Raw genomic sequence first — 25,438 nt, 5'->3', positions numbered from 1 at the left:
GATCTGTACGCGTTAGCTTGTGGGCCTGACCGTTGGGTTGCAACATATGCTGCTTGCATAATAAATGGAAAAAGGTTCCATACGAAGCAGCGTGAACTTCGCCGTCGTACACAAAATTCTGGAGTGGTGGTAACTGGTGATGAGGCCACAAATAATTTGGACTTCTATGGAGTGGTTAATAATATTATAGAGTTACGCTACATGGAGTGGCGTCGGGTGTACCTGTTTGAATGCGATTGGTTTGATGTTGGTGATCGAAAACGAGGGGTGCGGGTGGATGACCATATGATTAGTGTCAACATGAACAGGACTTGGTATAAGGATGAACCATTCGTGTTGGCGAGTCAGGCTGATCAATGTTTCTACATAAGAGATTTAAGGGCGAAAGGGAATTGGGGTGTTGTGCAGAACTATGCAAATAGGAATGTATACAACATTCCGCCACTGCCGAGAGTTCTTGAAGTACTTGATGGGGAATCAAGTACTCCTGATGCCGATCAAGAAGATGAGTCATCATATTATTATGAACCAGTGCAGTGTGATAACACAGATCAAGTGGCAACTCAACTGAATAGGCCTGGTATACTACCTAGCCATGTAGATGCACGAGAAATCATGGATCCGGTTGGTCAACGCATAGATTCAACAGGCTTTATCAATGATGACATGATCACTTCTGAGTCTGGAAATGCGGCCAGTGAGGGCGAATATTCAGATGAAGAGGACCTATCAACAAATGAGGGGGAACATTCAGATGAGGATGGGCACACAACATCTGATGAGTCTGGCGACCTATAAATATAACCCAGGAACTTCGTTCATTTAAGGTTGAGATATTAGAATTCTTGTTCGAAATTTCCATGTGTATATAGACATCTGACAATATGAGATTGACTTTGAAATTGGTATGTGTATATAGACAGTTCAATATGAGTTTGGGTGAAATATATGTTTTGATTTATTTTCTTACTACCATGAAGAAAATCATTTTACCTGGCTCGAACTACGTATTATGCGAACTCATATTTTCTTATTATGCAAGTAGCAAACAATCTTGAGAGTAGTATTCAAGTTTTACAACATCTATACCTAAATTAAATAGTATCTAACATGTGATTTAATTTGCTTCAGGTTACGTTCAATATTGGGAGGCTGTGTCAACTGGGATGCACTATGCCGTATCAAGGTATATATACCGCCGACTCTCAGTTATTCGTTTGTCTATTTAAAGTCTCATAGTGTAAGGGTTAGTCTACCTAAAAGTAACTGAAAATGGTAGATAAATTTGCTTGTTTACGAACTTGTCTGTGCATATTGCGATTATTTTGTATCAATTAGGGCATCAATTTTATCCCACTATGCCCTTAACTTGTACTCGTGCAGGTAATCAGCCGGGCCGAGTTCAAGAGGTGGAGGCAGACTTCGAGGCCTTCGAGGTGGAAGGCGTTATATCCCATACTCAGGTCGTCACTGCCGACCACGCGGTGCGAAATTATCTTCATATCATAGCACGGAGGAGTGTAATCAATCCTCCTCGGATGACTCAACACAGCCCCCAAGTCCCCCACCATGCGTTGTGGCAACTCACGCGCCACAACCTATTCAAGAACCCCAACCAAATACTGCTGGGGAACAATCACCTACTGGAGAACAAACTGGTGCATGTTTTTCCAATACTTAATTTTGAAAGCATTAGCATGTTTGAATGTGTCATTAAGTGTGAATATTCCACTTTACACTTTAAAATACTAATATATTGTACCTTAAAATACAGCTGCAGATGCCCCAGTGGAGACCGAAGGAACGCAAGAACAGAGGAGACGAACTCGTGGGCCATCTAGATGCATTTTCTTTGACAAGCTAAGGAAGAACGGGAAAGTGATGCTGAAGATAAACGATGGTGAGACAGCCCCATGTTGTGAACACGCTTCTATGTTCACAACACGAGTATCGTGGATTGTGAAACAATACTGTGACATGAGTTACAAGCGTTGGTCGGATGTGCCACCAGCGATTAAAGAGGAGCTCATTGACCGTGTTCGGGTAAGTAAATCAATTAATTGTCCTTGTTTGGGGTGTTGTTTATGTAGTATAATCATCGCCTAAACTACCGAGATGACACATTGATTGTTTGCATGCTGCCTTATGTAGAGTGACTTTGTGTTGGACTGGGATCGCGAAAACCACCGATTGACGGTGACAAAGGCTTTACGTAAGCGCTTCAACTCCTTCCACCATGACTTGCACAAGATTTATGAATCCTATGGAAGCCACGCAGAAGCGTTGGCTAATGGAACTAGTCTGGTGGACCCCATTGTATGGGTTAAGTTGTGTGAAAGGTGGGGCAGCGATGCCTTCAAGGTACAGATAGTCTTTCTCACATATTACCCATATAATATGTATATGGGTAATATGTCTAAATATTGTGGTGGAAAATCTGTTTGTCTATTTAAAGTAATTGTTCCCTATTGTGTATGACAGGAAATTTCAGCTAAAAATCGGGAGAACCGAAACAAGCAGGCCATTAATCACACATCAGGACGAAAATCATTCGTCCGATTACTTGAGCAAAAGGTATGTCTAAGGGAAAACAATATTTTAATTTTAAATCTCCAAGTAAAAATGCACTTTACTTGGAGATTTTAGTGACAATATTACTTTACTGACAAGCTAAAGGTGGTTACTCATAGCTTTGTTGTTCAAATGTCACATGGTTCATACAAATGACAGCGCAATGAGAATGGGAATTTGGTCGACTTCTACAAAGAGACGCGTTGGTCGAAGAAAAAGAATGCATTTGTCACCGATGCTACAGAAAGTACTTATGTGAGTAGTGCAGGAACAGCCGTTGGGATCTATGTTTCTTTCTATACTGTCGTGCATGCTGTAATATAGCACTAGCTGATTATTTGTCAATAATCGCTGCTTTCTCAATGTGCAGAAGGAGATGCAAGGTAGGTTGGATGGCCTAGGACCAGAGCAACATAGTGATGAGGCAGCAGCGACTGTCTTTAGGGAGGTTCTTGGCCATCGACCTGGATATGCTCGGGGACTTGGGGAAATGGTCATCCCCGAGTCAAGTAGACAACGTGACAAAGTTGAAATGCAACAATACATGTCTGAGGCTGACAAGCACAAGAAAGATGCTGAACAATATAAGAAGGATGCTGAGCAATATAAGAAGGATGCTGAAGCTTACAAGAGTCAGCTGGATGCAATGAGGACAGAGATGCGGGAGCTGAGGGAGCATCAGATAGAAAATGACAAAGTGATGCAGTCTTTCTTTAGGGCTTTCCCGTCGTTCACTGAGTCAGTTCGACAGACTCAGTGTAACGATTCCCCCGCCCCATAAGGGGCTTCTCATAAAAGGGCACATTTTTTGAGTGGTTTTTTGTGACACCGGGGAGGCATGAGGTTTTTGTACTTACTCTATAAAAGGGCAGTTCATAAGGTTGATCAAGGGTGTCGATGTGTTGTGCCTTTGGGTGGTTTTTGTACTTACTCTATACGACACTGGGCTATATATATATAAATATATATAGTATTATATATATTTATGTCAATCTTGGATCTATGTCTACACCGGGGATCTCTTCGATCTCTCATGGTCTGCAAATGAGGTTAGTATCATTTGGAGTTATCCACCATAAAATGTACTTGTACAAGTGAAGTGTTAAATATATTTCTAGCAACTTTGTTTTCCGAACCCGATGAATAATTCATTGATAGTTTTATACATAATTCCTTTTTTTTTTTGATATATTTGAATCACAGAAGGCTGACATTCTGAGAAGCTTCCTTGAGATGAAGGAGAAGTAATAAGACTAGTTGGAAGAGAAGCTTAAGGCTAGAGAGAGAGAGTAAGTTCCGACACCTTTTCCCTGCTTAGTAAAGGTTTACTTACAACTTGTGTTTTATTTTTTCCCCGTGTAAAATGACATTGGGATTCTACAATTATGGATGTAGTTTAACTAGCTTTGTCGCTTTGGAAATTCTAGTAAATATGACTACTTTTGCACTGATCTCTCTCTCTCTCTCTCTCTCTCTCTCTCTACTTGAGTAGACCATTTGTGTAATAGCATGTGGGAATCTGTATAGCTTAAAAGGCTTTGAGGGTTGGACTGCATTTTGTGGTGGTATTGATCCTATGGTTTGGGTGTATAGAGAATTATTGGATTATAATAAAGTTGATTGGAAACGCAAGCATGGTTGCTTATAATTTATTAATCAATTTGTTATGGTTTGCTAAGTAGGAGTGTTACTATGTAATTTGTAAGGCGTTGCAATTTCCCTTTAATATTTCTCACTCTTAATGCATATTCTACTATTTGTCATTTCTAAGAGGAAGGGGGTGCCATTGGGCAACTGATTGAGAAATAATCATGAAGTTTCTCATTAAACTTCAGTTGTCATGTGTGGCAGTGGCTTTCCTTGTTATGTCAAAAGCTTCAAAGGGGATGGTTGCTAGAGCTGAACACCATGCAGGTATTAATATGTACTTTGGTTTCTATACACAACAAGTAATGGATTAAATTATCGTCTGATGATGATTTTCTCCCTTCTACTTCCCAAACATCCAACTCATTTGGAAGAAAATGTGAGGAGGTCGTAGGGAATGGATCAGTTGAGCCTATGAAGTATACTACCGCTCTTTATTTAGCAACAACATAGGAGCTGGACTTTCAGATTTTCTGGCAAGAAAGATTGGAGGCATTGCTGCAGCAGGGCACTATCAACCCTTTCAGATGGAATTTGATGAGGTATGTTGGGTTCTACTTCCTTTCTTGTAGTGATATATTATTGTGTTCTGCATGCTTAGCATCGGATGCAGAAAGTTGGGCTGGAAAACTACTGCTTTTGTTGAATCGACGTGATGAATATGTCATTTTGTTGATTGATGTTGTGGTTGTTAGTTTTTTCAGTAAATTTTTGGATTTTTGTTGTAATGCTCAGTTCTAAAAGTTTCCTTCGGCCTTCTCTATCATATAATAAAGAGCGGATGAATTAATAGATTTTCCATAGAGTTCCTTGATTTAAGTTGTTTTTCTTTCCAGGTCTATTGACCTTGTTATGGTACATATGTGAGTGTTGAGTTGCACATATATATATAAAAGACTTTATATATCTATATATGATCTTATTTTTGTTCCTGGTTTCTTTCCCTGTCCAAAACTGGATGTGTTGCTTAGATATTGTAAATCTAACCCACTTATAAAAAAAATACTCCAATCCAGCCCCTTTTTTTGTCAACTCTGGAATCCTGATCCTCCACATGTTTTGAGGTGTCAAACATAAGTCTGGAGTGGATAGTGGATAGTGGATACTCCACTCATTTTGTCGAACATATTGATAAAAGTTATCTAAGACCTGCTTCTCGAGCAGGTCTTATCCAACATCATACTACTTATTTTGAAATGTTGATAGGCGTAATGCTCATGATTTCTAATATATTCTTACCATTTGTACAGATGGACAATAGAGGAACTGCTCGACGTGGGCTTAATGAAGGCTCTTTAAAATACACGGCTGGCCAGATTTATACTGATGATGAGCTGACTGGAGCCGCACCCCACATTTAAACGAGGGCTTGCTAAAGTTGGCCATATTGGGTTGTATGGGTGGAGTTATGGTGGATATCTTTGAGCTATGACCTTGGCCAGGTTTCCTAATGTCTTCTGTTGTGCTGTGTCTGGTGCCCATGTAACGGGCTGATTGTGATGCTTATTTATTATTAAGGATAAAAGCTTAGTTTGTATATGAGAATACTAATATTACACCACCCCATTGTAATATATATGAGTTTGGATTTTATTGATGGGCTTGGAAATGAAGATTATGTGTTTATTTTGCATGTTATATTGATTAGCAACTTGAATGAATGAGTTTGGATTATGAATGGTGCATTTAGGAACAACTAAAAACCAGGCTTAGAAAGAAAATAAAGCCCAGGAAAATTAAACACGAATTGAGGTATAGCGGCGAATTAAGTGAATCTAGCGGCGAATTTTTACTCGCCGCTATAGACCACCAGCGATGTAACAGCGATGTACAAATCGCTACTAAATCCTCAACACCGGCGAATATTTAGTCGCCGGAAATACCTTTATGCAGCAGAACGTATATTACGGCGATATTGGAAACTCGCTGCCTTTAATTATATGGCGGCGATATATTAAATCGCCGCCATATAATTACTGTTTGAAAACCAATTCGCAGCGAGTGAAACATCGCCGCATAATAATACTATACCAGCGATATAGTATTCGCTGCTATATACTATCAATAATATGGCGGCGATATATAAATCGCCGATATAGTGATATAGCGGCGATAGCTAATCGCTGCATTATGAAAACTACGGCGATTTTGGGGAGTGGATGGCAAATATATTTGGCAGCGATATTTCTCATTTATAGCGGCGCGCACTAAACGCTGCGATTAATCTATCGCAGCGTTTAATGGCAGAATCCTATTTTGAATTAGCGGCGATTAAGTTGTGATCAGCAGCGAACTTAAAATCGCCGGTATATTAATCAATGGCAGTGAGTTTTGGTGTCCGTTGCAGTAGATCTAAAGTGGGGCGTTAATACCGGCGAAGTTCCAGCGATTAAAAAATCGCTGGCATATATATATGCCATCGATTTGTTGTATTTTCCCAGCGATTATGTATCGCTGGCAAAATCGTTGAACCTTGTAGTGACAATTAGATTTTTCTTTATTATCGTGTCATGTTCGTATTAGATTAATAGATCATATCACATATTATCACCTCTCTAATGATAATGTTTCACCTGTTGTCCCAACTGTTTTTTATTTTTTTTCAAAATTATTTTCTTTGGATTTTATTTATTTCATTTTGGTTGCATATTTAATTTTCCAGGAGGCTCTAGAGATTGTGCCAAGTCGGTTTCCTTACTTTAAACTATTATCCATCTTAATAATGTTAGACATAGTGATGGACTATATAAATAGTAAGTATTTTTTTTTTAAATGTAGTTTATTTGTAAAAAGTTTATTTTTTTAATATAAATTTCATATTTATTCTTTTTTTCAAATGAAATATACATCACGCTTACATACTCTACATCTGCTTGTATCATTTTTCTATCCATTAAAATGTCAGGTTTTTTTTATTGATTTGAGCAACAATATACGTGAGGATTGAGGATGACTTGTCCTCTTAGATTTAGATTTTGTTTGGATATAATAAATATCTCATCTCATCTTATTATTATAATTTTTTTAAAATTCTCATATTAAATATAATAATTAATTTAACTTTTTCAAACTCTAAAATAATGATAATATTAAAAATTAATATTCTAATAATATTTTATTTAACTTTTAATTTTTATTTCAACTAATCTCATATCAACTCACTATTCAAACCACGCCTTAGATAAACACACTTGTAGATAAAGATAGTTTGTAAATCACATTTTATAACGTACTATTTTATAAAATGCAATAGTCCACCAATTCAGACGGGACAAAGTTTTTTTTCAGTAAGCACATATTTTTTAAGAATTTTAATGATTATTCTATTCTCAATCCGACGTAAAGAGTACATCATCCACATCACTTAAATAGTAAGATTTGATTTGTAATATTTAAATTTTAAAATTTATTTTTTAAATTAAATTATAACATATAATTATTTTACTAAATATACTCAATACATCGACTTGAAAATATAATTTCTCTTTTTTTAATTCATATTTTTAAAAAAGCACGTGCCTAACGCATGTTCAATGGACATTTGTCATTTAGAAAATTTTATACACCACATTCACTCACTTTCATCCCACTACGATGAGATGACATAGTCCATCAATTTTTATATTTTTAAAAATCGTTTTATTTCTTTTACATGGTACAAAGCTTTTGATCCATGAATCTCCTATTCAAATAGCTTCCTCACCCTCTGCTACAATTTATAAAATCCACCCTTCCGATTCCTCTTATCATTTTTAGCATTTGCTCACTCTCAAACTCACACATGAGAATTATTTGAATAATTCCCTACATCAACAACTATATGGCTATTTTGATGAAAGTAATCTCTGTCTTTCCTCTCTCATTACTATCATTGACACTGGTAGAGCGTTATGGGAGCCATTTCAAGTCCGGTATTCACTAGCGAGTGTTGATGGGGAACAAATCATTCTTATTGTCATCATCCTTCCTTACATGAGACAAATCAAGCTTAACAGATTAGCAAAATCACCTCTCGCGATGTTTGGCTAGACAGAAAGTACGAATCCATCGTCATGTATGGTGTTTATTTGCATGATCATCCTCGTCAAGTTGCGCGGGAAATTAAGCTTGTGATCAAGTATGTTTGAGTTATTAGAATTTGACTAATTATATTGTACATTGCCAATTGCTACAAAATCTAAATGTGAGCATGTAATAATTTGGACTTGAAATTAAGTGTTAAGTACTTTATTTTGACAAATAAATGGTAAGACCTTTTTTTTCTATTGGGGAAAAGAAAAGCAACGTTATATGCAGTTTAGTCACACCTAAAACATAATGATTGTAAGAACAAGTAGAAGGTCCATAGGGAATTAGAACAAATACTTTGCACCGAATTGACTGTGAAACATAACCAACAGCTTTTTGACGGGGTAATGTCACATGTAAAGAGCAATGATATTGGCTTAGCGAAGTGCCATTGTATTGTATATTTTGCTGAATTTGAGCTTAAAATGCACTATATTGGATTAGCTAAGAGCAGTGTTATACCCACCGAGGGTGTAGTACGAGACGGGTCCCGATAAGAGTAAGTAATCTTTTTTTTATTCAATTTTTTATACTCTTAAATATATTTTTTTTGTAAAAAACACAATATCATTAAAAAACACTTCTTTAATTATTAAGTAATAAAAAAAATTATCGAACCCAACTGTTGATGACAGTAGCATTTTATATTAGCTACTACAATTGTTGTTCATATTTAGCTGACACTATTAATTAGCCATCCCCTAAAAAAAAGCATTAATATGCTTTAAATGACTTGCTAATGCATTGTAAAAATTATATTTTAAATAACTTTAATTTACTTTAAATAACATTATTGTATTTTAATTTACTTTAAATAACATTGTTGTTCCTTATTATAAAATATGTACAAAATCGACTTCATGTTTATATCCAACAACCTAAAAGTAAAATATATAAACACCTATAAATTATGAGAAGAGGTATAGTAAAAATGATATTGTTTGGCTAGAATGAGAGATAAAATAACATAAAAAAAACTTAGATGGCTAAGTTACTGTTTACTTATATATATTAAGATAAATAACTACGGTAACTCGTAACTAAGATGATTTATATTTGATTATTTCAATGAAGATTAATGTTTTTGCATCTTAAATAAATTTTAGATAGTCCTCGCACGTGGCTATCTCATCTCATCTTATTTTATGTCATCATTACAATTTTTTCAAATTCTCACATAAAATATAGTAAATAATTCAATTTTTTTAAATTTTAAAATAATAATAATATTAAAAAATAATATTTTATTCAACTCATCTAAAAATATATTATCTTACCTCATATCATCTTACAATCCAATCAAGCCAAACCAATGCTACTGCTAAGAGGGAGGGGTTTAGAATACAGACTCAGCTGGCCTATTTTCATATGTAAAGAACAACATCAACAGTTGACAACAATGCCTGCATTTGCGGGAAAAGTGTTGCTGAAATTCAGTGCTATAAAATAAACAGCGAATATATATATATATATATATATATATATATATATATATATGACTTTATCAGCAAGTAGTAGGTTAGATATCTTTAGGGAATTAAGCAAAGATCCAATCCTACTGTTTAACCACTAGGATGGGATATCTAGGTGGTGGGTGTGACACTCTAGAGTTGGTTTGGATTGGCTTGGCTGCCCTTTTGTTTGCTATAAAAATTTACAAAATTTTTGTGTCCATTGGAGATTTGTTTATTCTAAAAATCTGCATAAAGGGAACTTGGAAGATATTAAAAAGCTGCCCATGTGATGTATAGAAAGTAGCTCTTTTGGGTTTGACCCAAGAGAGGGATTCACATTCAATAGACATCTCTATATTTATCTCTTGTCACGCTTAATTTGGATATATTTTATAATATATTTTTTTTATTATTTAATATTATATATATATTTTTTTTATTATTTATAGAATACCTCAAAATTCTTCACTAATTAAATGCAACCAAATCACATCCTTCAAACTCTTTTTCGAGGTTTAGGGTGTTACGTAAAATTTGTCATCCTCTTGGGACATACACGATTCCTGGCTGGCTGCTCTTGTAATGACTGATTGTGCTTAAAGGGTATGAGAATCGAGGTTAATGTCTCTTGGGTGACAAGAACAACATTATAAATGATTATTAGGATGTCTAAAATTTTTGACACTTTGATTCCATTTTGTTCACTGATCTGAATTTGTTTCGATTGGAGTTAGAATTTTTAGATTTAGTAATAAATGTGGGAGTTTATCTTTGAAAAATTTTAGAGTCGGGATTGGAGTTGAGTCCGACAAGACTCTTAGGCCTCATTTGTTTTCAGAGATTAGATGAGATTAAAGTTAAAAAGTTGAATAAAATATTGTTAGAGTATATTTTTTAATATTATTTTTGTTTTGTGATTTAAAAAAGTTAAATTGTTTATTTTATTTTGTATTGGAAGTTAAAAAAATTGTAATGATTAGATGAGATGAGATGAGATGTTTTCCTAAAACAAACCAAGCCTAAATAAATTTGTACATAATTTTACTAAAAGTTGTTATTTTGGAGATGAAGATTGCAAAAGGCATGGCTGGCATTATTGTTAAAAGAAAATGATTCATATAGTCTTTAAGGTGTACCACATGCCATCTACATAGCATAATTTAATTTGAAAGATAAATTTTAAAATTTGAATATTACAAATCAAATTATGCCATATAAATGTTGTGTGGCGGAAAAGACTTCAAATAGCATTACTTTTTTAAAATTATAGGCAAATCTTAGACCCACACAAAAAACTTACCTTTTAGTGGTGGTTCTACTATTTTTCAAACAAAATACACGATACTTGCACATCTGAAGATTGTATCTAATATTAGTGATTTCTTAATCAATATCTAACACTTTCTCATCTTTATCTCCAGACTTTCTCTGCCCTCACTCGATCTACAATCGCATCTGGAAGGACACATTTATCCCTCATTGGGTTGGGCCAGCCAGATTCGCCAGGACCAAAGGCCCATAATCTTAGGGTCTAGTGAGTGGCGAGAATAATTCCTAGTCCAGCATAGGAAAGATAAGACAACCTTCATGCGAGTACGCCTCCAGCTACGCCGCATTAATGACCCGATACGGGTCTAGATCCTGTCCTTGATAGGGATTGTTGCATTAAAAAGTGAATATATATATATATAAATAAATATATATGACTTTATCAGCAAGTAGTAGGTTAGATATCTTTAGGGAATTAAGCAAAGATCCAATCCTACTGTTTAACCACTAGGATGGGATATCTAGGTGGTGGGTGTGACACACTGAGTTGGCTTGGATTGGCTTGGCTGCCCTTTTGTTTGCTATAAAAATTTACAAAATTTTTGTGTCCATTGGAGATTTGTTTATTCTAAAAATCTGCATAAAGAGAACTTGGAAGATATTAAAAAGCTGCCCATGTGATGTATGGAAAGTAGCTCTTTTGGGTTTGACCCAAGAGAGTGATTCACATTCAATAAACATCATATGTTTCTCTCTTATCACGCTTAATTTGGATATATTTTTATAATATTTTATTTTTATTTTTAATTTTTTATTTTTTATTATTATTTAATATTGTATCATTATTATTCACAGAATATCACAGCATACCTCACTAATTAAACGCAACCAAATCACATTCATCAAACCCTTTTTTGAGGTTTGGGGTGTTAGGTAAAATTTGTCATCCTCTTGAGACATGCATGATTCCTGGCTGGCTGCTCTTGTAATGACTGATTGTGCTTGAAGGATATGAGAATCGAGGTTAATGTCTGTTGGGTGACAAGAACAACATTATAAATGATTATTAGGATGTCTAAAATTTTTGATGCTTTGATTCTATTTTGTTCTTTGATCTGAATTTGTTCCGATTGGAGTTAGAATTTTTAGATTTAGAAATAAATGTGGGAGTTCATCTTTGAAAAATTTTAGAGTTGGGATTGGAGTTGAGTCCAACAATACTCTAAATAAATTTGTACATCATTTTACTAAAAGTTGTTATTTTAAAGATGAAAATTGCGAATGGCATGGTTGGCATTATTGTTAAAAGAAAATGATTCATGTAGTCTTTAAGGTGTACCACATGCCATCTACATGGCATAATTTAATTTAAAAGATAAATTTTAAAATTTAAATATTACAAATCAAATTATGTCATATGAATGTTGTGTGACGTAAAGGACTTCAAATAGCATTACTCTTTTAAAATAATAGGCAAATCTTAGACCCACACAAAAAACTTACCTTTTAGTGGTGGTTCTACTATTTTTCAAACAAAATACACGATACTTGCACATCTGAAGATTGTATCTAATATTAGTGATTTCTTAATCAATATCTAACACTTTCTCATCTTTATCTCCAGACTTTCTCTGCCCTCACTCGATCTACAATCGCATCTTGAAGGACACATTTATCCCTCATTGGGTTGGGCAAGCCAGATTCGCCAGGACCAAAGGCCCATAATCTTAGGGTCTAGTGAGTGGCGAGAATAATTCCTAGTCCAGCATAGGAAAGATAAGACAACCTTCATGCGAGTACGCCTCCAGCTACGCCGCATTAATGACCCGATACGGGTCTAGATCCTGTCCTTGATAGGGATTGTCGCATTAAATGTGACAACATGCCATCCCAAGATCAAAGATCTTGTCTTGATAGGGACAACTGCATGAAATGCAACGACATGCCGCCCAAGACATGGGGCGGAAATCCCACGCACAGAAAGAGAAGGAGCCCGCCTTGAAAATGGGAGTATTAAAGCTCCAACGCAGGCACAAACAAAAGAGGTTTAGTTCTTAACATTCATCTTTATCTTACTTTCTCTCTCTCTCGAGTAACGTATTAATTTTAATATCATAGGTGTTCCAGACACTCCAGGCCATCAAACAGTTTCAACACAGGCTCTAGCGAGGAGGTAGGCGGGGTGTGAAATAGGTCTTCAACAGCCTCAATCAAAGCTCGTAGCCAAACAACACCGTGTAGAGTCGAGCAACGCAATCGCCCTAGCCATTCAAAGGCGTCTGTGCCAATTTCCCCTTCCCCTCCTCACTCTCAAAGGTCAACACCCTCATTTTCGTCTTCCTTTCTCCTCCATAAGTCAGATCTTAACCATAATTATTATTAAAATTGCAAGATCTTTATATTTGTTGAAACCAGTTGAATTTGTAGCTGCCAAGTACCATATATATGACAATTGCTTGTAAAGTTGTTCTTAAACATGATATTCATTCAACTCCAGCCTGGCCTAACTCCACTCCAACACCAATCATGCAGATCGGAGTTAAGAGTTAAGCCTTAGCCCGGGCTCAAGTTTAAGTCTAGAATAGTCTCCGACTGCCATTAAAGTCGGAATTCGGAGTTTTAGTTTCCGACTTCAGAGTCGAAGTCCACTCTAACAACGACACAAAATAGACCGATGGAGGCTATGCAACGTTCTCGACCTCCACTGAACAATGGTTGCTTGAGCTCCACATGATGTTCCACAGACCACGGCAACCTAGTGGATTGCACGAGGGAAAAGGCAAAGAGTTCCTCTGAAAAAGCCAAGCACATGCTAAAGCCGGTACTTTGCTTTGGAGCCAACAAGGCCACGATTTTGGTCATCCACTCATGCATCATTTTTGTCAACAAGCAAATCCATCCCAACATGCATATGCATATATTATTAGACTCGCACAATTCTAGGAGGCTAGGAGCCAGAACCTAGGGATGACAGTTGTACCCCAATCAAGTTCTGGGGCATATAAATTTCCCCAATAATTGGTGACAGTAGATGTCTTTTTCTCTTGCCACAAGACCGCTTGAGCTAGATTACTCCAATCTGTAATGCTGCTAATTTGTCCTTTTGTCCATCTGAATAGTAATCCCAGTTCCATTCGCAGCAAATCAAACATATCCAAGCAATAGTTTTATAAATTGATCACCAAGGAAAAGAAGTTTAACATAAAGTTGAAACTGAGGTTTACTACATATTAGAACAAAGAAATAAAGAATTCTTCCCAACTATGGCCTTGAAACATCAAACAGGCATGATGTTTGCAATACTTGAAAACTATCTTCGGAGTTTCCATAGATTCTGCCTCTCGCTCAACAACATAGCTTCCAAATTGCGCACCAGCAAAACCTCTGCAGTCTGCAGTATGGTAAATCAAACTGGCCCATTCTCTACTCAGTCTCCATTTCATGGAAAACTTGCCAAATTCAATGCTATTTACAGTGAATCGACCTTTGATTTCTAAATATAATGCCAAGTTTTGTCATTTATTACCAAAAGAATCACCTCCCATTCCCACTCTGATCCCCCAAAACCCAAGCGTTGTTCCGCCTTCGCACGTACCTACTGAACACCGAACCCGAATGACTCTGACTTCTGCTCATAGACCGAGATTCAGACCCAGAGTGCGCAGACGAAGAATCAGGCCTCGACCTCCAGAAGGAGAAGAAATTCCGGAAAGCCCTGCGGAACCCACCACTCTCCCTCCCTCTACTCCTTCTTGAAGCCCACGAAACCCTTCTCGGAGCCCCACCAGCACCAAGCCCACCATCCATTTCCGTGTACACAACCGGTAGTTCTCTCTCCGCAGCTGCTCTTCTCCCCCCAGAGAACCTCCCCACAGCAAACCCACCTCCCGGTAGCCTCCATATGGTCAACCCAACCGTGTCTTCTTCCGAATTATCGCCCTCGTTTCGCTCGCTCGGCAACTCGTGCCGGCAAACCGGGCACGAGTTTCGTAGAGAAAGCCATGGGAGGATGCAGTCTGAGTGGTATATGTGCTTGCACGGCATCTCGCGGGCCTCCACGCCGAGCTCGAAGGCTTCCTTGCAGACGGCGCAGTGGGACTCGGAGCCGACGTGGCTGTCCACGATTTCGATCGTCGGTAGAGACTCTATCGCGGCCTTAGATGCGGGTGGATTCTCGGGACGTCCGAGCCCGGTCACTTCCAGCTGGGCCAGCTGCTCCAGCAAACGTTCGAAACCCGAACCCATCAAGAACTCTGACATGGTCGCCGGCAGGGGACGAAGCCCGGACCCAGCTCCGTCGTCGTAATACAACTCGAAGCTGTTCCTCTCTCCGTCACCGTCGCCTACGGGGTCTGCCGATACTCCGCGTAGGACGATAACCGGGTTGAACGGCGACCGGTTGCCAGGGCTACGGCGGCTCCGGCGGGAAACCAGGGCGGGGGCGTGCTCAGAATCTTGAGCGTTGTTTCCAAACATATACATGGCGGAGGCTGCCAACCGAGGGTGGGGATTATCCGACGAAGGAGAGGCGTCGATCTCCTCGATGAACCCTCCATCGCAGTGGGGGCAGGTGATGGTATTTTCTTGGGCCCACATCCGAATGAAGCGCGTGCATCTGTAACACCAATAAGACGTTGCAGGCGACGACATGTCCGATCACAATAACGGAGAGGTCCAATTCAGAAGTATCAGATCTCCGGCGAGTGAGAGGAGCGAGCGAGAGCGAAGAGAGAGAGAGAGTTTGAGAAATGAGTAAAAAGGGAGCAGAAAGAGCATTTATGAAGGCACGCGGACGCGTGGATGTCTTTTTTTTTTAACGAGGAGAAAGGAATGAATTCACATACGAGTGTAATCCACGTGGCGAATAACAATTGGATGCAAATGTGGAAAGTCAGGTGGGGAAATTATTATTATTTTTCAAAAAAAGAGAAAAGAAAAAGGACATAATAATTGTCGACGGAAAAATTGGAGCTGGCGCGTTAAGGAGCGTAGCTGACTCGGTGAGTCGGATGGAGACGTTGACTGGATCTGAGTGATCGGATGATTTGATTTTACGTTGGATTGGGACGCCGAGTTTGAATTATATTCTCCAACGAGGCACCCAAAGTTTTATGCTCGCGTTTGGCCTATTCTCGACTAGTTGAAATAAAATTCGATTTATAAAAATTAAATAAAATATTATTTTTATTATTATTATTATTTTAAACTTTTGAATTATTTATTATATATTATATAGAAATTTAAAAAAATTATAATAATTAAATAAAATGAGTTAAAATATTTTTTCAATTCAAATTCCCCTGACTTTAAGGCCTAATTTATTTTCAGAAAATATCTTATATCATTCCATCTTATCTCATTTAATCATTACAACTTTCTAAACTTTTAACATAAAATAAAATAAACAATTCAACTTTTTCAAATCTCAAAACAAAATTAATATTAAAAAATATATTCTAACAATACTTTAATCAACTTTTTAACTTTAATCTCATCTCATCTCATCTCTGAAAATAAACGAACTGTAAAACCCATTCTAATTTTTTCTTTCTTTAAATTTCATAAAAGAAATTGTATGTCACGAGTAGAAAGGAATATATAATAAAGAAATGATATTTATAATTTTAAAATATGTAAGTTCTGTATATTTTTTAAAAAAATAAATAAATTTACAATTTATATGAAAAATATTATTTTTTAATAGTGGATATTACATTTTTTTAAAATTAATACGTGAGACTTGCATACCATATGATTTTATATATTATTATTTAAAAAATACGTATCAACTTGATAAAATAGAATAATAACTCATTATATATTTTATATTGATATGATATTATCTATTGATTAGTAAATTTGTTAATTTTTAAAAGAATTAATTTAATAATTAATGAACAATATGATGAATGTGTGATGAAAATATGATATATAATATAATTAAACGTGTTGTGTTCCAATTACTAGTTTAATGGGAAGTTGATATTAAAAAACAAGAAGACACAAATGCCATGTCATTTTGATATTTTCATAAGAAGCTTGTACAAGTCGTGTAGTGGTCAAATTAATATTGAGGTATGTGGATGATCAAATATACAACTGTCTTTTGAGAAGTCTTTGTTAAATTATCGTTGATGCGGTCAACAAAATGCTACAAAATAAAGGAGAAGAAAACAAGAGTTTCTCGAGAGATGGCCGGTGAGAAATTCTTGGATGCTTATGCTTAGTTTGTTTTTATAGATAAGATGAATTGAGATTAAAGTTAAAAAGTTGAATAAAATATTATTAGAATATATTTTTTAATATTATTTTTATTTTAAAATTTAAAAAAATTAAATTATTTATTTTATTTTGTATAAAAATTTTAAAAAATTATAATAAAAAGATGAGAGATTTACAAAGTTTTTAAAATTTTGAATTTTAATCTTAAAAGCAAACCAAGCTTTAATATCAATCTTTACAAAAAATATTAAAATTAAAACAAATTGTCATATTTTGCCATCAAGATCTACCTCTCCAAATAATCACTCCAACATAAATGTATTTTTTAGCAAATGTTTGTGACAATGGTCAAAGTAAACATTATTGATAGTGTCATGGGAAGTTTGGCTTTGGCTATAGCTCCAAGCTGTTGGGAGTGCAAGAATTGTCTCGTTTGTTTTTTCAGATGAAATGAATTGAAATAAAAGTTAAAAATTAAATAAAATGTAATAATATTTTATTTTAAATAAGAATTTAAAAAAGTTGTAATGATTAGATGAGATGAAATGAGATGAGATGAATTGAAAAGCGTTGTGAAAATAAATGATACTGCTAAGATCTAATTATTATTTATGAAAGGTTGGATTACATAACCAAAATAAACATTAAGGAACTCACTCAATTATGTGCCATGGAATCTAGAGAGCATGGTAAGGATAAGTTTTTGTTGAGATGCATGCTTAAAAACATTCTATTTTATGTAAGTTTGTGTCATGTCCCTTGCCTACTAAGGTTGAGTAACATGTGCACTTGTTTATGTTATCCTTGAGAGAAAAGGGCAATATAATGATTCTCATTTTAAGTGAGATTAATAATATTTGTTTAGTATAAAATAAGTGAGATTTTAATTATTTCGGGTACGTCACTCATTTCAGGCAGCGTGATTTTTATTAAAATTTTAAAATTATTATTTTTAATTATATAATATTTATATATAAACATTTATTTTTCAATTTCTCAGAAGCTTTATCTATCCAAACACATTATTCATGAAAAACCACAAATTTTCTCAGAAAATGTATAAAACTTTATCTTCAAACATATTTTCCAATCCAAATATTTGTTTTTCGTCCAAACATAGAGTCTAGAGTCTAGAGTCTAGAGTCTACATACTCCGAACCAAAAAGAGAACGCGTTATCTTGAGAAAATGTCAAGTCCTTTGTTGGTGTCATTTTCTGCCAAACGCCATCAAAGAACACAACCATCCTTCTAGTAAGGTTCTGTTGGGAAGCATTGGGGACCAAGAGAGACCTTTTCTCTTCAAGGATTAGGACAATGCAGAGGCCCTTCTTCAGAGTTCATGTGACTGGGTCTGGTACACAGCCCATCTTACACGAATTAGCATTGCAAATCCATCCTTAGGCTTAGCTTCAAACCCAATCCTAATCATGATTTCTTCGCAACAAAAATGCTATAGCCACCTAATATTGGGTCCCGATAATTTTTTTTTTTTATATTTAATGATTAAGAAAATATTTTTTTAATGATATTGTGAGCTTTTTTCTTTTTAAATATTTAAAAATATAAAAAAATGAATGAAAAAAATAAAAATAAATAAATAACATTTTTTGTTCATATCGAGACGGGTCTCGTGCTACAACCTTGGTCTCTTATTCGCAATAATATGGCTCTTCATCTTAAATTTATAATCTTTAATGCATCAATTGATGTGATTGAAACTCTGGATTTTAGGCTCATCGAGACAAAGCCAAACCCCTCTTTTGAAAGTATTCATTTCAAAGTTGGAAATGTTTAGACAGTGAGTTTAAATGAGATAAAAATTAAAAATTAAATAAAATATTATTATTTTTTGTTTTGACACTTGAAAAAATTAAATTATTTATTGTATTTTGTGTGGAAGTTTAAAATAGTAATAATAATTAAATGTGATGAAATGAGATGAATTGAGATACTTTGTCAATCCAAACAACGCCCACAGTACCTCTTATTCTTATCTATAGTACCTGTAAGAAGTCGATACCCTAATTTTATTGATAACTCTTATTTATAGTTGAGAAATATTTTATACAAAGAGAACATGGAGTTACAACCAAAATCCCGAAACCAAACTCCTATGAAAATTAAGAATGAAAATTTATAATAAAAGAGTTACAAGTAGTTTATAAAGAAGCTAGAGTTCATGATAAAGGTTAAGAGCATTTGTATGATCCAGAGAAAATATACCAAATATATGTTTAGGCAACTGAATTAGATAAGAGAAACTTATCATGTTTCCCGAGGCTCCAAAAGAGACGAGGCTATCCGCTAAAGCATTACCCTTATAGACATGTCTGAGACGAAAAGGAAAATGATACTTGAATTGTAAAATATCATCCCAAATCTAAAAACATTGTCAAACGGGTTGGAATTCATTATTAAACAAGTTAAATACAAAAAGAGAATTTGATCAACAATGAGTTCAGAAATGCTTAACTAAAAGTACATAGTAAGACCAAACTTCAAAACTGATAACTCTACAAGAGTATTTGTACCGAAACCCAAAAAATAAGAGAAACCAATAATAATGGAAATGAAAGGGCTTAAGTATACCCCCGCATCTAGAAGGGCCTAGGTTGCTTTTGGAAGCGCCATCAATATTGAATTCAAAAGTCCCTAAAGGTGAAAAATATAATTTCACCGTGGGCCTCTTAGCACGAATAATGATTCAAGAAATGTGAAGAAACTCAAGAATGGAAACATTTGAGTTGAACAAAAGAGAATAGGGATTAAAAAAGGGTATTGAGATTTCTAAGCCAATTAACAATCTTCAAAATGATGGTATCAAAGTTAGTGAAGATGCTTTATCTCACCTGTCATTTTAACGACTACATATCTTACCCTCTTTATCTTACCCATATCTTCTTTGGATAATGAGTTGAAATGAGATAAAATAAAATGAAAGTTGAATAAAATATTGTTAGAATATTATTATTTTTTAATATTATTTTTGTTTTAGAATTTGAAAAAAGTTGGATTGTTTATTGTACTGTATTTGAAAGTTTGAAAAAATTGTAATGATTAGATGTGATGAGTTTAGATGATTTCACTATCCAAACAAACATTATTTTTAGACCAGTGTCTAACTTATTTTTATACTAGACTTATATTATAGTGTCTAATTATATGTTATTATATTATAGTATTACATGTTATTATATTATACTAGTGTCTTACTTATTTATAACTTATTTCTTCACTAGACTTATTTCTAGCGTCTAATTACATGTTTTTATACTTTAGTAAATTAGTATTGTGTTATTAACTTATTATACTAGACTTATTAGTTATTTCTATACTATTATCTAATTTATTTACATACAAGACTTATACTATAATGTCTAGTTACATATTATTATACATTAATATTAAATGTTATTTTACTAATATCTAACATATTTCTAACTTAATCATATACTAGACTTTGTAGTAGCTAATTACATGTTATTATACTTTAGTAAATCAGTATTTTGTGTTATTAGCTTATTATACTAAGCTTATTTCAATATTAATGTCTAACTTATTTCTATACTTGATTATGTATGGTAGCAATACTATGATGTTTACATATATTAAACTATTATTAATTTATTTATATTATAGTATAAATATATTTTTATAATAATTAGCTCATACTAGTATATTATTGAATTTAACTATATAAGTTCTAGTTATATAACTATATAAATATACTAATATATATGATAAATATATAAATAAATACATATTTTTATAACATATGTACAATATCGAAGTCGGAGTCGAAGCATAAAGTTGGAGTTAGATCGAATCAGAGTTGGAGTCACCTAGAGACACCTTCGACTGAAATTTTTTTTTAAAAAAATCCGACTACGACTTTGTTTTATCGAAGTCAGATTGAAAAATTTTTTAAAAAAAATCCGACTACGGTTCTTCCTAGTATATAATAAAACAGCCACCTCTCTCTACACAGCCACCTCTTAAAAAAACTCGAACTAGAGGAGGGGGGTTGGAGCTTTGGCTCCTTCCTCCCTCATCCCTCCTCCCTCTTCTCTATAGTTTTTCTTTTATTTTTCTGGAGCTAGGCGACCACCATGTGCCTCACCGCAAGATTCTCAAGGCGTCGATCCTTTAGACAGACGAAGAATCTCATTGAACAGAGTGGCACGTGAACCACACGTGACTTTTCTAGGACCAGGGTCATTGGTTTCTTCAGACCTGATATTCCGTCGTACTTCCAGGGTGGACACTCTCTGTGTCTTCATTTTTGTTTTCCTCTAAGGTTAAAAATGCGGATCTACAACTTTCCAAACTATAATTCACTATTTTCATGTATCTTTAACATTTTCTATTATTTTTTTTGTTTTAGGTTAAAAAAAAAAAACATATAGTCTCTTGGATTTTTATTCATAGAGTGTGTCATCTACTGCGTCTTAGACAGAGTGTGGGGTTGTTTAATTTTATCTCAGAACAAAACGTGGGGTTTGTTAAATCTGTCTTAGAATAGAGTGTTGTCTCTCAGATGGTTTGTCTGTAGAGAGTTACAGCAATGGACTAGACCATATCAGTCACAAAGATATTTGTGTATAGGGGAGCCTTAAAACAGTAGTTGACTTGTATTATGTATGTCTTAAGTCAAAATTGTAATGTCCCGTTATGAATAAATGGAGTTTGTTCTACCTTAAAAGAAAAAAAAAAAAACTAGATTTTTCAATTTAAAATTGAATTTATAGGTAGACATATGTGGCGGGTCACGGGTAGACCCATTTGACATACGATCCAATTGATCCAAATAACTTGAAATGACCCCAATGGCCTTTATATTTTTTTGTAATTGTGTCAATCAGGTCAACCCATGAACCTAATACGAACGGATTATGAATTAGGTCAAATTCAGGTCAATCCGAACTTTCACTAAATTTATAGTCATTCTAAATATTTCCTCTAACTTTCATTAAATTTACATATTATTACATCTTTCAATATTTTTAATGTTACCTAGTATATTAATATACTTGCAACATCTTTCCATTATCAAAATGAAGAAATAACCCAAATTTAAAAAGAAAATGATACCTTATTTTAACACGCTGTCGGCCATTTTACATTCAAAAGCAAAATTGCTTAGCTATCGTGAATCGTGATTCGTGATTCGTGAGTGCTCTTAGAAGACACATTAGTCATAAAACCACAACACAATTGTTCAAATAAAAGCTCTTGTTTTGAAGAGTGTAATAAAGCAGGGGGTGTCCTTACTGGGCGTGCCCTTGCCACTTCCCTTATTGGGATGCCAGGCATAATGCCTAGCATTAATCCAGGCATTATGCTTGGAGTTATGGCCGTAATGTTGGCTGGCCTTTACGCCTAGCATTACTCCAGGGGTTATGCCTGGAGTTATGGCCGTAACGTTGGCTAACAGTTACCATGCGAGGACTGAGTGAAAATACTTAAGCTGTGGGCATATTAGAGATTTAATCTTGGCATTTGGGAGGCTCTTTGTTCTGTGAGTGAAAATACTTAGGTTGTGGCCATATTGAGTGTGTCTCTAGATTTATCTACGTATCACACTCACACATCTAATGAAAGCAAAATTAGAGGTTTGAACACTAGATTCGCTTGTGGAAAAACTTCATAGATTATCCTTGAGGTATTTTTTCAACAGTGTATATTACATAAACTCTAACATTCGATTAGAGCAATTGTTAGTTGTTCCCAGTGATATATATGTCTCTTTTTTTTTTCTTGTTCATGTAATACAGATATTTTTTTTTCTTACAATCTGTGAATCTGATCATAAGAATATATAATGTGATGAGTTTCTATTTATAAAACATATTTGAGACTGTTAGAAACGCCATGATCTCTTATTGTAAGTTTTTATTCATCTTCGTTTACATGAACATCACGCCATTGCTGGATGTATTTGACAGTATGATTTTTTTTTTTTATGCATTCATTTGTTGATTTGTATATATGTTGTATTTTATTTTTTTTAGAATACTATATATGTTGTATTCATCATGCGCTGCACTGCAATGATATGCACGGTGTTGGTGCTCACCAGGTGCCGCATGCACCATGGTGGTGCGCATTGCATGGTTGCTGCTTGCACCACGTAGTGTTAAGCACATCGTGTGGTGCTGTGCGCACCGCGTTGGGCAGCACCCATCGTGTGGTGACACCGCGTGGGGCAGCGCGCATCGCAATGGTGCAACGTCCACCACGGGCACAACCTACCGCAGTTGCTGCATGTTGTGACGTTCAGAGCACGCTAGCGAGTACTCTTCCATCCCATAGTGACTCTGTGAACCGGCGGCTCACTATAGTGGCAACAAGTGGTTGCTATATATTTGTGGTACTGTTTACATAAACAGTGGCGAAAAAAAATTGAGGTTGAAGATGATGTTTTTATTTAAATTGATTTGGGTTATTGTTCTTTCAAAAATGTGTTTTATTATGTTGGTTTTTTTTTTTTCAAATCAGTTTAAATGAAAAAAAAGGGTTGGGTTTGGACTTATTTTTCAACCCAGCTCGAGAATTTTTTTAGGCACAAGCTTGAAGTTTGAATTTTTTTTTTTTTGCTTATAACCTATTTTCTGGCCCAACCTGTGAGCTTTATTGTGTTAAAATGTAAATAGTATTTTTCATGTGTTTTGAACCCATGAGATCCAACGAGTAGGTGCACCACTAGGCTTCTACTTCTTTTGGTGATGGGTGAGATTCTTATTTTATTTATGAACTAATGTGTTAAGGAAAAAAAAATCTATTTTATTTATTTATTTATTTTGGCATAATTATTTCTTCGTATATATATATATATATTCGTATATATATATATATATATTTATATATGGGTGTAACCGGTCCGGTCCGGTTTTAGACAAATCTATGACCAAACCGGTATGCACATGTTTTGCATTTTTCAAAACTGATTACGCTCTAGTTATCCTCCTAAACCGGTACCTCCAGTTTTACCGATTTCCGGTCCGATCTGATCCTGTTTTTCGATTTTTTAAAAATGTAAAAAACATATAATAAAATGTTACTTCTTATTATAAAATGTTATTAATAATTTAATATATATTATGTTTAAAGCATATGATCAATTAAAATTTCATTTTTAAGATTAAACTTTTATTTTATAAATTATAATAACATTATCTTATATATAATTATATTAATAACATATGATCAAACAAATTACAAATGTTCATATTTAAGATTAACATTTTATGTTACAATTTATAAATTATAATATGAAATTATTTCATATATGATATATAATTATATATATTATATATAAAAATTTAATTTATAATTAAAATTTATATATATAAATATTTTGTATAATATATAAAATTAATTTTTATATTTTTATTTTTTCAACCGATCCGGTCCCAAAAACTACGGAACTGAAACCGGACCAACCGGTCTGGTTTGGTCCGGTCTGGACCAGTTTCTCGGTTTGTCGGTTTAAATTTACACCCCTATATATATATTTATATATATATGATTGATTAATGAAATTATCTCTGGATAAGTAATGTTATTTATTTTTGTTTTGGCCTACAAATGGTTTTTTAGAAGTGATAATTAGTGTGAGTATGATTGAAATTAAATTTAGTTTTTAGTCTCCCATATAATTTAAAATTGCGCAAAAATTAAGTTGAAAGTTAATAATTAGGTATTGTGGCGCAATAAATGATTAGAAAATCTAGTGAATTTTCAATCTTGTGATATGTCTAAATTATTTTTCTCTTTAAACTTAATTTTTGCACAATTTTAAATTATATGGGAGAAGGTTGGGATGTAGATTCAGCCATTTCATGTTCCAAATGATGCGACACATCATCACAGATTTTGACGTTCTCATTGTGCATCAAATTCTGACTCATTATTTTCTAAAAATTGGGTAGTGATCATATCACACTTGGACTTGTTGCTCATCAGTCAGATTGTTTCCAGCCACGCAAGACTAGCTTGTAGGTACCAACTCTCAGCACTTCCACACTAGCTCAATTTTATCATTTTGAAATTAAGTCACGAGATGTGAATTTTATTGATGATGAATTTTTAATTAGAGGCGAGGTTGATAGGAGTTTGGAACTCTAAGAACTTGTGGATCAAGAAGAAGCCACTTCTAGCATCCTAATTGAGAATGATTAAATTTCTCAAGCTCCTATGAATAGTA

The 25,438-nt window shown here is 34.5% G+C and overlaps 1 protein-coding gene across 1 annotated transcript; it reads right to left on the bottom strand.

Annotated features, from left to right (window-relative positions):
• Positions 1–14,146: 14,146 nt before the first annotated feature.
• On the bottom strand, positions 14,147–15,787 carry LOC109017702 (E3 ubiquitin-protein ligase RDUF2-like). The gene has a single exon (XM_018999908.2). It carries the CDS (start codon positions 15,657–15,659, stop codon positions 14,544–14,546), a length of 1,116 nt encoding a protein of 371 aa, XP_018855453.1. The 5' UTR covers positions 15,660–15,787; the 3' UTR covers positions 14,147–14,543.
• Positions 15,788–25,438: the final 9,651 nt, after the last annotated feature.

This window comes from Juglans regia, chromosome 5, assembly GCF_001411555.2.
Source record: "Juglans regia cultivar Chandler chromosome 5, Walnut 2.0, whole genome shotgun sequence".
NCBI lineage: Eukaryota > Viridiplantae > Streptophyta > Magnoliopsida > Fagales > Juglandaceae > Juglans > Juglans regia.
The sequence above is the reverse complement of the archived record's forward strand: the minus strand, read 5'-3'. Positions and strand labels throughout refer to the sequence as shown.

Bases quoted from the DNA above. Each gene is read 5' to 3' on its own strand.
- LOC109017702 (XM_018999908.2), bottom strand. From the start codon at position 15,659: ATGTCGTCGCCTGCAACGTCTTATTGGTGTTACAGATGCACGCGCTTC.